At 37.9% G+C, this 18,684-nt stretch overlaps 1 protein-coding gene across 4 annotated transcripts in view; it reads right to left on the bottom strand.

Annotated features, from left to right (window-relative positions):
* The window catches only part of SLC25A12 (solute carrier family 25 member 12), a 126,578-nt gene that overhangs the window by 39,914 nt on the left and 67,980 nt on the right, over positions 1–18,684 (bottom strand). For 3 of the 4 annotated variants that reach the window (XM_042949126.1, XM_042949125.1, XM_042949127.1), the window contains 4 exons: positions 8,851–8,997; positions 6,545–6,683; positions 5,810–5,903; positions 2,503–2,587 (listed from right to left, as the gene is read on the bottom strand). In XM_042949126.1, coding sequence (XP_042805060.1) covers positions 2,503–2,587; positions 5,810–5,903; positions 6,545–6,683; positions 8,851–8,997 — 465 coding nt within the window. The remainder of the gene's footprint in view (positions 1–2,502; positions 2,588–5,809; positions 5,904–6,544; positions 6,684–8,850; positions 8,998–18,684) is intronic. The other variant, XM_042949128.1, reaches the window with a different exon arrangement.

Below are 18,684 nucleotides of genomic sequence, written 5' to 3' on the forward strand. Positions count from 1 at the left end.
CCTCAATCTATAAATGAGAATGACCTAGAGCAAGATCATGCCACAAGTCAAGCTACGTGCCCAAACCACACTACTTCAGGTAGTATGTCAATCCAATGAAGAGAGCTACCTCTTCAAAACAGCATACTATTAATGGAGAGAAGAAAAGGAAAAGCTGAAGATTTTTATACTGACTATACGAGGTGGGGGAGAAAAGAGCTAGATTTTAATACTTACTGAGATGTATGATTGGAAAAATAAGGTTAGGGAAAATAAATTAACAAAATTCTTTTGCCAGTAAATCACACCTGAATTTGAATTCAATATTCTTGGCCTTACAAAACAAGATTTAAGAGTTGGTGGGTTTTGTGTTCGTTTTGTTTTTTTGATACCACATGTAAGTAAAATCAGATGATACTTGTCTTTCTTGGACCTATTTCACTTAGCATTAATACCCTCTAGGTCCATCCAAGGTGTCACAATTGGCAAGATCTCATTCTTTTTTATGGATGAGTAATATTCGTGTGTGTGTGTGTGTGTGTACCACATCTTTCTCATCCATTCATCTACTGGTGGACACTTGGGTTACTTCCATATCTTGGCTGTTGTAAATAATGGTTGCCAGAGGGAATGTGTAGGGCGGGGGGGGGGGGGGGGGGGGGGGGAATGCAAAATAAAGGGGATTAAGAGGTATAAACGTCCAGTTATAAACTAAATCCGTCACAGAGATGAAAAGTACAGCATAGGAAATATAGTAATGTTATAAGCTATTTATAGACACATAATACTGAAAAATATCTTTTGAAATGCAACTTATTCAAATTTCTAGAGCAAATTTTCATAAATGTATACCATAAAATGTAAAATTAAATTCACTAAGCTCTTTAAATATTTCAATATCTCAACCATTTAACAATTTTATTAAATTTATTATAAATCAATGAATTGGAATAAATCCATCTTTTTTTTTTTTAATTTTTTAACGTTTATTTATTTTTGAGACAGAGAGAGACAGAGCATGAGCTGGGGAGGGGCAAAGAGAGAGGGAGACACAGAATCGGAAGCAGGCTCCAGGCTCTGAGGGCCCAACGCGGGGCTCGGACTCACAGACTGCGAGATCGTGACCTGAGTTGAAGTCGGACGTTTAACTGACTGAGCCACCCAGGCGCCCCAAAATCCATCTATTTTTTAAGGACCTGAGAACGTACAGTGGAAATAAACTTTGATGGTAGCAGGTAAGAATTCTTTGCTACTAAAGAAGCTAAATTGTAAGGAGTTACAGATATATCTTAATCTGCAGAAAGCTTTGTTATACTCCAAACAAAGTATTAACATAAAATGTAGATATAAAAGCAAAATTTTCCATTTTCAATCTACTTACCTGACTACAAACATTCCTATTTATTATGAAAAGTAGAACTAGAAATCCTAATTAGCTTTAGAAGCAGAAACATCATTTCATGGAGCACAAGTAGAAGAAAAATTTCCTACCAAAATTTCCCAAAGTGAACCACACTTAACATGCCTTGATCTTTTACTAGCACATGTGGCTATTCACCTATGTGGCAGCAATGAAGAAAAAACAGACTTGGGCTCTTTCTGTGGCGTGCCCATTTCCTGTTTTCTCTCTCTCCTTTTTTTCCTGTCTTCTTCCCTATCTCCCCACACCCTTTCAATGTCTCATACAGCACAAGTCTCCTCAGGAATCATGTGGGACACAAGCACTGTCTATGACAGCAGGGAAATACCGGGTGACAGGGAGGAGCCCTCCTAAGCCTCACCCCACACACAAAGCCATGTGACCATAACTACAACTGGGGCCTCCTCCAAGTGCCACAGAAGTGAAAGTTTCAATTTAAAACAAGACTTAAAAAGAAAAGAAAAGAAAAATAACTGTGCCATTGTACCCTTCCATGTAATATCATGGGGTTTATTTTCCCACTGAGGTAGTATTTTTGTAATCAGAAATGGGACTGTATTAACTTTACGGGACTCAGAAGCTATTGTTTAAATCATCCTTTAAGAAAAAATGCTAATATTTTATTTAAAAAATGTAGTAATATTCAAGGTTGTCTTTCTGGCTCATTACTTACATAGTTTTCCTGTGTTATTATTGTAATCTATAAAGCATGATCTCAGTGAAAGATGTACTTCATTAGAAGAATGTTTTGTATTTTTAAAGCCCCATAAATATCAGTCTAATTTTTCAAAGTGAACTTAACACTAATCTTTAAGTGTCACCACACAAGTGAAAGGAAGACTGCTAGTTCTAGGGAGGAGTCAAGCCCGTGTATGTCTGCACTCTTATTTCCCTTATCTTAATAAAGAAAAAACCACAAACATAAATTTAGGTCCCCATAAAAATAGTCCATGAGGGTGGGAATAACAGTTGTAATCTTTGAGCTAAGTAGAGACTTTTTCTGGACAGTTTTTAATTTTCATAGCATTCAGGAACTTTAGGCTGTCATGTACATACTATTTCAGCATTTTTGAAGGTGATGCTATTTATGAGACTCCTCCTACCTGTCTCTGAAGTTCTGCCAGGTTGTAAGGTAAGGCTCCCTCAGCCAACGGAGCTATTCTCTCAATATCTGCCAAAGTCAAGCGCCTTCAGGCAAAAATATGGGAAAGAAAAAACTGTTAGACACCAACAAACTCCTCATACCAAGATCATATTTCTTCAGAAAAAAAGAAGACGGGAAAAGAACTAGGCTTTTTTATTTTTTTAACCTTTTTATTCATTTTTGAGAGACAGAGAGAGAGACAGAGCATGAGCAGGGGAGGGGCAGAGGGAGAGAGGGAGACACAGAATCCAAGGCAGGCTCCAGACTCCCAGCTGACAGCACAGTGCCCAGTGCAGAGCTTGAACCCATGAACCAAAAGATCATGACCTGAGCCAAAATCAGAGGCTTAAATGACTGAGCCACCCAGGTGCCCCAAGAAGCATGCTTTAAAAAAAATTTTTTTAATGTTTATTCATTTTTTGAGAGAAAGACAGAGTGTGAGTGGGGGGGTGGGGGGGCAGAAAGAAAGGGAGACACAGAATCCAAAGCAGGCTCCAGGCTCTGAGCTGTCAGCATAGAGCCTGACTCACGGCTCAAACCCATGGACCTCAAGATCATGACCTGAACTTAAGTCGGATGCTTAGCTGACTGAGCCACCAGGCACCCCAAGAACAATGCTTTAAAAGTAGTATTTCTTGGGGCGCCTGGGTGGCTCAGTCAGTTGAGCATCTGACTCTTGATTTCAGCTCAGGTCATGATCCCAGGGTTGTGGGATGGAGCCCCTGTGTCGGGCTTGGTGCTGAGCATGGAACCTGCTTAAGATTCTTTCTCTCTCTCTCTCTCCCTCTCTCTCTCTCTCCCTCCCTCTCTCTCTCCCTCCCTCCCTCCCTCTCTCCCTCTCTCTCTCTCTTCCTCTGCCCCTCTTCCCTGCTCATGCTCTAAAATAAACATAATAGTAAACTAAAGTAGTATTTCTCTATTCACTCAGATCATCTTAGTGAGAAAAAAATCTCCAAACCCAGGATCCCACAACAAAAAGCAAAAGATCTCAGAAAAATAATATGTACTACACAAATTTAATAATACTCCAATGGTAGATACTAAAAGTAAAGAACTAATCCTTGTTAGAAGTAAAGTATAGACATTGACAGTTCATACATACTAAGTGTATTCCTTTAGGGTACATATTTAATGCACAGGTACAAAGTATCTTGAGAAGGACAAATACAAAACTGATGAATACTGGTTGCCTTTAAGGAAAGGCACAAGGATAGAAGAGATACTTTTTTACAGCATGCTCTTTTAAGCTCTGAGTTTTGAACCCTGCACTACTGTTTCCAAAAAATTTACTTAAAAATAAGTACATTCCATGAACCAGGTAGATCACTTCAGATCTAGTTTTGAAAAGCATTTTTTGAAACCATTTATTATCTTATAAAGGTGGCACAGAACCTCTGCTAAAAATGTGAATTCTGGGGCGCCTGGGTGGCTCAGTCGGTTAAGCATCCGACTTCAGCTCAGGTCACGATCTCACGGTCCGTGAGTTCGAGCCCCGCGTCGGGCTCTGGGCTAATGGCTCAGAGCCTGGAGCCTGCTTCCGATTCTGTGTCTCCCTCTCTCTCTGCCCCTCCCCTGTTCATGCTCTGTCTCTCTCTGTCTCAAAAATAAATAAACGTTAAAAAAAAAAATTAAAAAATAAATAAAAATAAATAAATAAATAAAAATGTGAATTCTAGATGAAGGAGACATGGCCTGATGTTTCATGTCAATCACCAAAGACTGGATGGCATTTTTAGTATCATCTCCAGACCAATAATTCATTATGTAGCATAAAGGCAATAAATCACCCATATATACCCAGATTCTAATAGTCCTCAGCTCTAGGGTTAAAACCCATTTTTTTGTTTATATACACAATGGAATATTACGTGGCAATGAGAAAGAATAAATATGGCCTTTTGTAGCAACGTGGATGGACCTGGAGAGTGTTATGCTAAGTGAAATTAAGTCATACAGAGAAAGACAGATACCATATGTTTTCACTCTTATATGGATCCTGAGAAACTTAACAGAAGACCATGGGGGAGGGGAAGGAGGAAAAAAAAAAAGAGGTTAGAGAGGGAGGGAGCCAAAACATAAGAGACTCTTAAAAACTGAGAATAAACTGAGGGTTGATGGGGGGTGGGAGGGAGGGCAGGGTGGGTGATGGGTATTGAGGAGGGCACCTTTTGGGATAAGCACTGGGTGTTGTATGGAAACCAATTTGACAATAAATTTCATATTAAAAACAAAAACAAAAACCATTTTTCAGATATTCCTACACTTAAAAAAATCTTGCAACCTAATATAAGAGCGTAAGTCCCGCATCCCACAAATCCTGCCCAGAGATGAAGGTTTTTCTTTCGGATTTACAAAAGAACTTCACAAATCAAAAACTCTCAATGTGCTTTGGTTATTTTAGTCTATAGAGTGGAGGCATTAGGGGTCCCTGGGTGGCTCAGTCACATAAGCATCTGACTACTGATTTCATCTCAGGTTATGATCTCACGTTTCATGAGATGGGAGTCCTGAGTTGGGCTCTGCACTCATAGTGCACTACCAGTGCAGAGCTTGCTTAGGATTCTCTCTCTCTCCTTCTCTGCCCTTCCCCCACTCACATGCACGTGCTCTCTCTCTCTCAAAATAAACATTAAAAAATTTTTAAAAAATAGAATGGAGGCATAAAATATCTGAGCTTGACTATGATGATAACCATAATGACAACGTCACGAACGTATTTCAAGAAATGATACCTTCCAACACAAAATGATACATACTGTTCTGTAAAAATGACCATTTGTGAATGAACCAAAAAGATTATAAAACACCTGGACATGTACTGCAGTTTACTTTATAAATGTAGGCAAATTTTCACAAATCTCTTACATTTAATTGAGTCCAGATGAAATCAACTTTTCCCCATTTCTCTCTTCTCACTCCCCCTCACTCTCGTGTGTCTTCTGTCCCCTATCTCCCTCTCACAAGTCCCATGAGCTCTTACTCTCTTCTTTTACCTCCCTCTCTCCCTCTCTTCCCTCCTTTTCTCTTCTCCTCCTTGCTCTTTTCCCCTCTGCTCTCTCTCCCTTTCCCTTCATTCATCCCCCCAACCTAAACGTCTGTCTTCGTCTGTCTCTCCCTCCTCCCGTTTCTCATTTGGCCTCTCTCTCTTTCTTGGAATTTGTAGACTGAATTAACTACCGTAAAATGAACTGAAAGCATACCCCTGCTTCACATGTTACAGAAACTGTCCTATAATAAATATCATGAAGAATTATTGGAATAGTTACCCTGTAGCATTATATAAGTCTGCAAGTTGGTAGAGGATATCAATTTCTAGTGGAGTGACTTGTCCATAGCGTATGGCACTCTGGGCAAACTCCTCTAGAAGAAAAAGAAAGAATTGAAAATCTTAAAACATTCTTAACATGCTTCTAGTTTAACCAACTATCCTCTGAAAGCTAAAAGCATTTTAGAATTATTTTAAAAATCTAAAACTGAATTTAAATACCTAAGTTCCACTATGGAAGTTTGAAAGCCGGCAAAAAAAATGTTAACACAAGGAATCAGCAAAAACAAATTTATTTCAAAGATAAAACAATCTCTTTAGAATCCTCTCTCTTATTTGCTTTCGTCTCCAGAGTCACAAGATAAAAGACGTGCTATTCTCCAATCAACGAAAACACCCTACTACAACACAGCAAAAAGAGGAGGCTTGCCCATCTTTCTGCCACAACTCCCTCCTAGCACAAACAAGTTTCGGCCACACTGCCACTAGCCGGTTTGACAGACTGGACCAAGGTTCTTTTCAAAACTGTCAGAGCTGCTTTTTTATTCCTGACCCCAGCACCCCATTAAATGCACCTGGATTTTTGAAGACCACTACCGCCCAAGTGAAGCATACGCACACCGTAACACACTCTCTAGATCTGGCTTCAGAGTGGTAAACTTAGGTCAGCTTCATGCCCTAGATAAAGAAAAGTGAAAATGCACATTCCAATCAACACACAGTTTTGAAATCTTACCCTTTGTGACTTCGACATCTTTCCTTGTGCCAGCTAAAGTGCTATATATCTTACGAACAAGCTCCATGTTATTCAGTAAGGAGTTAAATGCATTGAAGTAGGAGAAGCTAACCTGGTGTGAGATGCTGCCTCCAGCTGCCTAGGAAATGACAACAGGAAAAGTTTAAACAGTAAGCAAAAACAAATAAAACACGTTTAAGGACACTACACTTTTCTCAAAGAAGATCCCAAGTAGTCTTCATTATTAAAGTGATTAACAACCAGTCCATAAATACAAAGAAAGTATCCTACTGAAACACTCAGTGCATTTCACGCCCTCAGGGAGGTCTATGTAATTTAGGTTTTAAGGAAGAAAGCAACATCTGGAAGTTGGACTTCACGGTTCATCTACCTATAAGGTCAGAAACAACAAATACAATTATCACAGATCAAAAATAATGGTTATTTAAACAGGATTTTCAAGATCCTCAACTATGAACTCTTGCTAGTCTAGGATAATTCAAACATCAATGTACAATACAGAGTATTTTTTAAACTTGCTTTTTTTTCATACACAAAAACCAGTGGTAACTTTCTATTTTAAAACTATTTCACTATATCAGTTTTCCTAATTGTTTTCTTTTTTTTAAGACCACTACTATAATTAAGATATTTAACAGTCTGAATCTGCATCACGAAAGGTACAACTACCAAAAACTCCAAAAAATGTAGAGAAAATCTAGGGAGGATTTATTCACTATAAATTACATCTTTAGTGGAACAGTGCAAAAGAGGCTCTCTTGTGCCTGGGGAGTGATGGGGGTGGGGGGCAATCTGGCCTTCATTACCTCTGCAGGGTGAAGAGGTAAGTTCTCCCTCTGCCCACCCCTTGGATATAAACTCAAAAGAGAACATTTTTCATAGTTTGCAAAAGCCTAATTTCTAAGCCAGGAGTCAGAGGAACCCATATGATTAAAAACATTCTCTAATAAAAACTCAAAGAAATACTTATGGAAATACCAGTGTGACCTTAATCACAAAGGTCTACTAAGAATAGTGTAGGTAATGATGGGCAAATGTACCCATCCCTCACATACATGCCTTAACCCAAATATAGATGATATTTGTATTAGCTTGAATTTGGATGCCAGTGACCCAAAAGGAGAACTCAAATTATTTAATACATTCCTTCAGGGACTGAAATGGCATTTGGTAAGTTGAAGCTATAATAGGTCTATGTAACCCAATTGGAAAAGATTAAATGGGTCCCCTCATTCCAAGGCAATGAGAGTCCCCCTCTGTAGGATTTTCTTTCCTTTCTCCCCTCCCCCCCCTCACCCTTTCCTCCTTCTCTCCCTTTCTTTCTGTCCTTCTCTCATTTTTTGGCTAGGGTATGAGGTAAGGGTTCAGGGAGTGGGAGATGGGTGTCAAGGAGGTGAAATGTGTAGGACAAAGTGACATGCTCCATGTTCAAATTCACTGAAGAAAAAGAACAGAAGTTGATCTTTCTACCCCGGTCTAAATCAGGGATAATGATCTTCAGCTGAAACAACAAAAGCACTCACTGGCTTCCCTCCATATAAAACAAGCAGCAATCAAAAACTTATACATAAGTACAATGCACGAACAAGAGAACTGGTAAGTGAGGAAAGTTTCAGCACTCTTTGTGAGGAAGTGAATGACATCAGTTTGCTATTGGTCCAGATGATTACTTTATAGAGATTAGCAGTTTGACAGAACAAAAAAACCGTCTGGTCCATGCAGACTGAATGCACAGGTGAAGGGGCAGAGAGAGGAGGGAGCCACATTGGCTGATGCCCACATATTTCCTCCATACCTTCTGCCACGGCCATGGTTATTAAAACAGTGTAGAGGCCAGTGATGATTCCTCTAGCAAACAGCACCCTGCAGGCAACAAAGGAAGGAGCCATCTTTATAGCAAGGCTTTGGGAGCCTGGTGGGATGGAAAAAGGCCAAGGTGAAGGCAGCAGTGTCTGGGCGAAGTACTGCCCTGCCCACTGGGAAAAGTAATTGCACACCCCTGTCTACAAACTCCCTTGTTTTCTTTCACTGGACTCTGTAAATGGAAATAAACAATTTAGAAATATAGGAGAGCACGATGGTGGCTCTGAAAAAAACTTGATCCGGGAAAGACTATTCACCATCACAGCACTCCCACCTCCCTTACACATACCTGTTTACCTTCTACCAACCAAACATTAAGTTAGAATAGTTGACAGTCGGGTGTGTCCAAGGAGGCGAGCCAGGACCCAATGGTTCAAAAATGTTAAGGAAAGAGAAAATTGAAGTACTTGCTTTCTACTTACTGAAACTAAATTCTCCTCCACAAAGGGAGTGAGCATGTGGGACCGAATGGTAACCATGATGTCACTGAAATCCAGACCAGAAATCATGCCACTTTTGCTTTTGTCTTTCAGTGCAAAGGCTTGTCTTGCATGTTCCAGCTGCAGCTCCTAGAGGGAAGTTAGAAATAGAACAGTAGATTGGTTAAAGCACATCCCAACTGCATGTTTTGAAAAAGGAGGACATTCTTCCCTTGCATGCACTTACTACAGAAATGAACACTGCACAGCTCTGAATTTACAACAAAACTTTTAATTTCTTTTAAAAAGCACGTTTTCCTGAAAATGTACTACACAGTACTCCTCGGGAAGAATGAATCATAGCATGACAATAAAGAGGAGGAGGAAAAAAACCTTAATGCACTTGAAAAGTTTTCAACACTGAACCGTTCTTAGTGTTTTAATTCAGCTTTTAAAATGTATTCTTTCTTGCTTGAAGGCATTCTTATCCAAGGGTACCTTTTTTTTTTTAAGTTTATTGGGGGGGGGGGCGGGGGGATGGCAAGCAGGAGGCACAGAGAGAGAGAAAGGAAGAGAGAGAATCTCAGGCAGGCTCTGTGCTGCCAGTGTCTCCCAAGGGTACGTTTTGAAATAAAAGTTTAGATTTGGGGTACCTGGGCGGTTCAGTCAGTTAAACGTCAGACTCTTGCTTTCGGCTCAGGTCATGATCTCACGGTTTGTGGGACTGAGCCGTGTGTCAGTCTCTGCACTAACAGCGCAGAGCCTGCTTGGGATTCTCTCTCTCTCTCTGCCCCTTGCCCACTTGCACTCTCTCTCTCTCAAATGAGCAAACTTAAAAAAGTTTAGATTCATTTCCAGTATTTCAATGTAATACTGTAATTAAAGGGTCTCTTTTTCTCTCTCAATGAATTAAGACACCATTTTTCAAACAATTTTTAAAACATGAACTTAGTGAGAAAGTCTACTGACTGGTAAGAGCAATAATTAGTAATTCTAACATGAAAGTTATAAATAACAAACTGATAACTAGTGTTCAGCTATCACTGTCTGGCTTGGGCAGCAGTTACTCATAAACTGTAAAATAATCCAGAAGATCGCTGAACTTTTGAATTATTCAGCAGTCACATTTTGTCATAAATGATATCAATAAAAACAATAAAACGTGCCAGTAACATGCTGAATACTATACAAAAGTGAAGAGTGGAGCATTTCTGCACTGAGGACCTATGACATAATCCAAATAAATCTGTTACCACAACATAACAATGGTGCTATTGGGTGCCATTTTCACACTATTTGCAACTTTAAAAATAATATTCATATCTAAATATATATTATTCACAGATACAATACTGCAATTTTCATTACCATATTTATACAAGCCTACAAGTCAATGTTGCTTTTTCTGATATTTAAAAGTTTTGGTAGCGGGGTGCCTAGGTGGCTCAGTTGGTGGAGCATCTGACTTTGGTTCAGATCATGATCTCATGGTTCGTGAGTTTGAGTCCCATGTCGAGCTCTGGGCTGACGGCTGGCATACTGGAGCCTGCTTCAGACTCTATGTCTCCCTCTCTCTCTGCGCCTCCCCTGCTCATGCTCTAAGTAAATAAACATTTAAAAAAAATTTTTTTAACAGTTTTGGAAAAAGTCTCATTACTTTACTAATTTATTTTCCTATGGGCTTGTGATAGTTCATTGGTAATTCAAAGACATTTAAATTATCTTAGGTTTGCCTTATAATTCATTAAACTATGCATTTGTTTTATGTGGCTTTCTAGATTTTATTTGTATGCTATTTAATAAGTTTTAAAAATATTTTTTCTTAGCAGGTTGGCAGGCTAGAGACAAGTATATCAAACCTATTAAATCTTCCAATAGTCTTAAAAAAATTAAATGAGAATACTGAGGGAAACATCTAAGGTATTTTAATATCTATCACCCAACATCTAAATGTTTGGATTTTTTTGAAAAGACAACAGAAGTGGAGAAACTAAAACTCAATTGGTAAATATGAAAGAGTACAAAATAAACAACCGGCATGATATGACAAAGTTGTCTCTTCCCTACTCCTACTTTTTTATTCTTTATTATTTTTTTTACCTTACTCCTACTTTTTAAAAATTTCAACTCTGTTGAGATAAAAGTGACAAAATTGTGATATATAAAAAGTGTGCAACATGATTTGATACATGTATCCATTGGGAAAGGAGTCCCACCAAGTTAAGTAACATATCCATCACCTCAGTTACCTTTTTTTAGAGGAACACTCAAGTTCTACTTCCTTAGCAAATTTTAATTATACAACACAGTATTATTACCCATAGTAACCATGATATACATTGCATTCCCAGACCTTATTCATGGTATAATGGAAGGTTTGTATCCTTTTTCCAGCCTCTGCCCCCCTACCCACCCACCCCCACCCTGCCCCTGTCAACCACTATTCTTTCTGTTTCTGTGTTCAACTTTTTTCTAAGGTTCTACAAAGAAGCAATCCCTTGTAGTAGGTCTTTCTTTGGCTTATTTCACTTAGTATAATGCCCTCCAAGTTCATCTGAGTTATTGCAAATGGCAGGATTTCCTTTTTTGAGTGAACAATATTCTATTGTATGTGAATACACACACATTTTTCTTTACTCATTCACCTCTCAATGGACACTTAGGTTGTTTCTATGTACAACAAACATGGGAGTACAGCTATTTCTTTGAAATAGTGATTTTTGTTTCCTTTGCATACATACCCAGAAGTGGGGTTGCTGGATCACCTGGTGGTTCTATTTTTAATTTCTTGAGGAACCTCCAGACTGTTTTCCATAGTGGTTGCACCAATTTACTTTCCAACAATGTACAGGGTTCCCTTTTCTCCATATCCTTACCAGCATTTGTTGTCTCTGGTCTTTTTGATAATAGAGATCCTAACAAATATGAAGTAACATCTCACTATGGTTTGGATTTGCATATCCTTGGTGATTAGTGAGATTGAGCAACTTCTCATATACTTTCTGGCCATTTATATGTCTTCTTTGGGAAAATGTCTATTCAGGTCTCTTATCCATTTTTAGTTTTTATAATTAATTAACTTACGGAGTTGAAAGTGTTGTTCACATCATATATATATATATATATATATATATATATATATATATATATATGTATATACATACATATATATATATATGTGTGTGTGTGTGTATGTGTATATATGTATGTATCTGGGATACATACATATGTGTCTGTGTATATATATACATGTACATATACGTGTGTATATATGTACGTGTCTCTATATATACATATATATACGTGTGTGTATATATATATGTGTATATATATATGTGTGTGTATATATATATATGTGTGTATATATATATATATATATGTGTGTGTGTGTGTATGTTACTGTGTTGTAAAGTTCCCTACATATTTTGGATATTAGTCCCTTATTAGATATGTGGTTTGCAAATATTTTCTGCCATTCCATTGGCTGCCTTTTCATTTTGTTGATGGAGTCCTTTGCTGTGCAGCTTTTTGGTTTGATGTGGTCCCACTCGTTTATGTTTGCTTATGCTGCCTTTGTTTTCAGTGTCTAATTCAAAAAATCATTGCCAAGACTGAAGTCAAGGAACTTACCCACTATGTTTTCTTCTAGGAGTTTAAAGTTTCAGGTCTTATGTTCAAGTTTTTAATCTATTTTCAGTTGTTTTTTCTGTCTGGTATAAGATAGGAGTCAAGTTTCATTCGTTTGCATATGGATATCCAGTTTTCCCAACACCATTTATTGAAAAGACTACCTTTTCTGCATTGTATATTCTTAACTCCTTTGTCAAAAATGAATGATCATATATGCATGGGTTTACTTCTGGATTCTCTTTCTGTTCCACTGATCTATGTGTCTGTTTTTGACAATACCATACTGTTTTGAATACTATAGCTTCATAATTTGAATTTTAAAAATGTGGTGTCTCCAGCTTTGTTCTTCTCAAAATTGCCTTGGCCATTTGGGTTCTTTTGTGGTTCCATACAAATTTTAGGACTGTTTTTCCTATCTCAGTGAAAAGGCCCACTGGAATTTTGATAGTGACTGTATTGAATCTATAGATCACTTTGGGTATTACATTTAACAATATTAATTCTTCAAATCCATGAACATGGAATATCTTCCCATTTATTTGTGTCTTAACTTCTTTCATCAACATCTTACAGTTTTTAGTGACCAGATTTTTCACTTCCTTGGTAAAATATATTCTCAAGTATTTTATCCTTTTTGATATTCTATAAATGGGATTTTCTTAATTTCTCTTTTCAGTAGTTCATTGCTAATGTATAGAAGTGCAACTGTTTTTGATTGTGTACCCTGAAACTTTAAGTCATTTATTAGTTCTAACAGTTTTGATGGGTTTGTGTGCATGTGCGTGTGCGTAGTCTTTTAGGGTTTCCTATATATAATATGTCATCTGCAAAAAGGGACAATTTTATTTTTTCCCTTCTAATTTGGATGTCTTTTACTTCTTTTTCTTGACTAATTTCTCTGGCTAAAGCTTCTAGTACTTTTTTGAATAAAAGTGGTAAGAATATGCATCCTTGTTTTGCTCCTGGTCTTTGAGTAAAAGCTTTCAGCTGTTCACTGTTGAGCATGATGTGAGCTATGGGCTTGTCATATATGGCCTTTATTTTGTTGAGGTATGTTCCATCTGTACCTAATTTGCTAGGCACTTTTTAAATATTTTTTAATGCTTATTTATTTTGAGAGGGGGGAGTGTAGGGGCAGAGACAGAGAATCCCAAGCAGGTTCTGTGCTGCCAGTGCACAGTCCAACATGGGGCTCAGTCTCACAAACTGTATCATGACCTGAGCCAAGATCAAGAGTTGGATCCTTAACTGACTGAGCAACCCAGGCACACCTCGCTAAGCATTATTTTTAAATTTTTTTTTAATGTTTACTTATCTTAGAGAAAGAGAGCAAGAGAGAGCGAGAGAGAGCGAGCACATTCAAGTGGGGAGAGGCAGAGAGACAGGGAGACAGAATCCGAAGCAGGCTCCAGGCTCTGAGCTGTCAGAACAGAGCCCCACATGGGACTCAAACTCACAAACTGTGAGATCATGACCTGAGCTGAAGTTGGGACACTTAACCAACAGAGCCACCCAGGCACCCCACCCCTTGCTAAACATTTAAAAATTTGTTTAATGTTTATTTATTTTTGAGACAGCAAGAGAGACAGAGAGACAGAACACAAGCAGGGAGAGGCAGAGAGAGAGGGAGACACAGAATCTGAAGCAGGCTCCAGGCTCTGAGCTATCAGCCCAGAGCTCGACACGGGGCTTGAACCCACAGACTGCGAGAACATGACCTGAGCCAAAGTCAGATGCTTAACCAACTGAGCCTCCCAAGTGCCCCGCTAAGCATTTTTTATCATGAAAGGATAATGAATTTTTCCAAATGCTTTTTCTGTATCTGTATCTACTGAGATATGATTTTTATTCTTCATTTTGTTAATGTGATGTGTCACATTTAATGATTTGCATATGCTAAACCATCCTTGCATTCCAGGAATAAATCCCATTTGATCATGGTACATGATCCTTGTAATGTACTATTAAATTCAGTTTACTAATATTTCGTTGAGGCTATTTGCAGCTACCTTCCTCAGGAATACTGACCTATAATTTCCTTTTCTTGCAGTGTCCTTGTCTGGCTTTGGTATTAGGATTAATACTGGTCTTGTAAAATGAATCTGGAAAAAATGTACCCTACTCTTGTACTTTTTGGATAAATTTGAGAAAGATTGGTATTAACTCTTCTTTAGTTGTTTGGTAGTATTCACCAGGGAAGCCATCTGGTCCTATACTTTTCTCTGTTGGGAGATTTTAATTACTGATTCAATCTCCTTACTAGTAATTGGTCTGTTTAAATTTTTTATTTCTTCATGATTCAGAATTGGTAGATTGGGTATGTTTCTAGGAATTTATCCATTTCTTCTAGGTTACCTCATTTGTTGGTATATAAATGTTCACAGAAGTTTCTTATGATCCTTAGTATTTCTCTTATTAATTGTAATGTGTCTTTCATTTCTATGTGTTTTTTCTCAGTCTAGGTAAAGATCTGTCAATTTTGTGTATCTTAAAAAAAACCAGCTCTTAGTTTTATTAATATTTTCTGTTATCTCCCTAGACATTATATTTCATTTATTTCTGCTGTAACTTTTGTTATTTTCTTCCTTCTGCTGACTTTATCCTTAGTTTATTCTTCTTCTAGTTCCTTGAGGTGTAAAGATAGTTTGAGATCTTTTTTTTTTTTTTTTTAATGTAGGTGTTTATCATTAGAAACTTCTCTCTCAGAACTGCTTTTGCTGTATCCCATACATTTTGGTATGTTGTGTTTTCATTTCAGTTTGTCTCAAGATATTTTTTTTTAATGTTCCTTTTATTCTATGATCCATTAATTATTCGGGAGCGTGTTATATAATCTCCACATATTTGCGAATTCTGTCTCCTTCTACTTTCATCATTCTCCCTTACTCACTCCATCTTCCTATCACCTCAGCTCCAACCCTATCATCCTTCAAATGAAGCAGGAATTTTAGGTCTTTATTTCAACCTTAAAATATGATTGAAAGTATTCCCCCACAGAAAGGATGTTCCTAAGCAGCATCAGAAACAGACATAGGTCCTCTCCTTATCTTATATGTTTTCCCTTACTCACTACTTTTTCCCTCCTTCTCTATGTCTTTGTTACACCTTTGTCTTCTCCCATGTATGTCTTCGTTTTTCAGAAATATCCAGTGGCAGCCATGGACATGACGAAGCCTCATTAATGACACTCAATACTGAAGAAAATGTGAACTTTTATATTAATAAGACAGAGCAGAATCCTCACTGCAAGAGTAATACTGGAAGAACAGATTTTCTATTTTCTATTAGGTCAGCAATCAGAGGGCTCCTATGTATCTTTTAAAGATACATAGTTAGGGGCGCCTGGGTGGCTTGGTTGGTTAAGCGTCCGACTTCGGCTCAGGTCATGATCTCATGGTCCGTGAGTTCGAGCCCCGCGTCGGGCTCTGTGCTGACAGCTCAGAGCCTGGAGCCTGTTTCAGATTCTGTGTCTCCCTCTCTCTCTGCCCCTCCCCCGTTCATGCTCTGTCTCTCTCTGTCTCAAAAATAAATAAACGTTAAAAAAAAAAAAAAAAGATACATAAAGTTGCAGATAAAACTATATACAGTGTTTGGGATTGGCTTCCAAATGATCCAGGAGGGAGCACAGTGGAGAGTACAGACAAAACAAGATGGGCCAACAGTTAGTAACTGTTGAAGCTGGTTGATGGGTACATGGAAGTTCATTACACTATTCTATTTTTAAATATAATTGAAATCCTTAAAAATAAAAAGTTTAAAAAATTAAAATCAATGACTTCAAAATGAGAAGCAAACAAAGGGGGAAAAAAGCCCATATCTAAAGCTCTCAGTTTATGTAGTACAGTTAGTATATCAGGGTAGAATTAGATATTGTAAAATACATTCAGACAATGCAAGACAACCAATGAGAAGAACAAACCATCTTTGGAGAAATCTTAAAAAATACTAGTCGAAAGAACATTTCTTTTTTAAATAATCATCTCTCAAATATACAATATTTTCAACTTTTCAAGTGTGAGCATTTTCCAATGACAGTCAGGTGGGCACTAACAGTACAAGTGTTAGAACAAGCACTGGGTTCTACAAATAACCACACGTAGTACTCGCTTCGGCAACATGTATACTAAAATAACCACACCTAAAGGATACAGTTTTCAAACTGTGATCACGCTCATGAAGTAAAACAATACCCCAGGGTTATAAAAGATAAAATACATAAAAATACTCTAAAAAGATGCTTTATCTAAAAAGATAAAGATACTGTAATAAATAAAAAAATTAGTCTGCTTCCAGATTTCAAGTGTGGATAGGGGAACTGAGGGAAAGGATGAAAAAAGGAAGCTACGCTAAAGCTAAAGATCTCAGACACCTGGAAATGCATTTCATCTAACTAGAGATGAAAACTGCCGCACTTCAGAAACTGTGGCTTTGAATGAGAATGAACTAGTACATGTAATTCTGCAGTCTTCCAAAACTTCACTCGTCACTAAAAATCACAGTAAAGGAACTAAAAGCAAAACAGAAACTCAAGGACAAAGAGAACAGAAAAGAAGATAGCAACTACGTTTTTTAAGATTGTAGAGCAGAAAGGCAAGCGACAACTGACTTAGCAGAGTCAAGAAAACTAAACACGGAGGGACATCTGGGTGGCTCAGTGAGTTGAGCATCTGACTCTGGATTTCAGCTCAGGTCATGATCTCACAATTTGCGGGTTTGAGCCCCATATCCAGCTCTGCACTGACAGTGTGGGGGCCTGTGTGGGATTCTCTCTCTCCTGTCTCTCTGCCCGTCCCCTGCTTGTACATACTCTCTCTCAAAATCAAAAATAAAAAATAAAGCATTTAAAAAAAAAGAAATAAAAGAAAACTAGACATTGGAAAAGCCAAAAAGCTATGCAACGTACATTACAGGACCCCTTAAAAACTCCGGAACTGGCTACACGAGCACTCTTACAAGTGACAGTGAAGGTGGAGCTACAAACAGGAAGCTCAGATGGAAGCCTGTTTAAAACTCACTTAGTCACCTGCACTACTTCACTGTAGCCAGGATTCTGGCCTTTCCCAGCCCTGGTAGAGGACTAGAGACTCACTGCCTAGAGAATTTAATAGAGGATCTGGACTAGGGGAGACCAGGTACAGTGGGAAAGAGGTAATAAAATCAAAGCCCATCTCCACACTCTAAGTTGAGACCTCTAACCCTCTTGAATTATTCAGCAACCATAATGTCAATAGCCAGATCTAATATTCTAGATGATTCTTCTCTGGGTCCCCAGTGCAAAAGAAAGACCTGAACATACAGACATTAAAGGGTCCCCAATATGACAGCCGAGCCAGCAAACTTTATAATAAGGTTTAGAATTAATAAGTAATACCATGAACCCAAAGTTCCCAATAAGCCTCAATCTTAAATATGAGCAGAGGACCAATGACTGTAAGAAAAGCCACTAACAAAAAAACAAAAACCCAAACAGAGAAAAAGAAAGAAAATTGAAGAAAACAGACAATTCACAGGAAGAAAAAAATCACCTATCTTTAATATATTTGGAGAAGTGAGAGAAAATAGTACACCTATAGAAAAAGAACAATATGTTATTTTTTAAAAATGAATATTCAGAAAACGAAAAAGAACTGAAAATTTTAAATGTAACAAAAATTAAAAACTTACTAAAAGTTCAGGCGGAAAGTGGGAGAGAAAACTAAATCATACATTTAATATATTTACTAGTTCCATAAAGAAAGAAAATAGAAGTAAATAAAAAAAAAGTAATGAGAATATTTTCAAGAATTGAGGGACAAAAGTTTTCAAATTCAGAGAGCCCACTAAATGCCCAGCACCAAGGAATATCATCATGAAATTTCAAAACACTGAAGAAAAGGAAAAAAAATCTGACTCTCCAGAATGGGAAAAAAAAAAAAGTCAAAACAGAATCAAGAATGAGAATGGGGGCGCCTGCATGGCTCATTCAGTTAAGTGTCTGACTCTTGATATAGGCTCAGGTCATGATCTCACAATTTCCACGAATTCGAGCCTCGCATTAGGCCCTGCTTTGGCCCACTTCCAACTCCATGCTGACGACACCAAGCCTGCTTCGGATTCTCTCTCTGTCCCTCCCTAGCTCGCGTGGAGATGCAGGTGAGTTCTCTCCCTCTCTCCCTTTCTCTCAAAATAAACTTAAAAAAAAAAAAAAAAAACCAAGAATGAGAATGG

Source organism: Panthera leo, chromosome C1 (genome assembly GCF_018350215.1).
Source record: "Panthera leo isolate Ple1 chromosome C1, P.leo_Ple1_pat1.1, whole genome shotgun sequence".
NCBI classification, from domain to species: Eukaryota; Metazoa; Chordata; class Mammalia; order Carnivora; family Felidae; genus Panthera; species Panthera leo.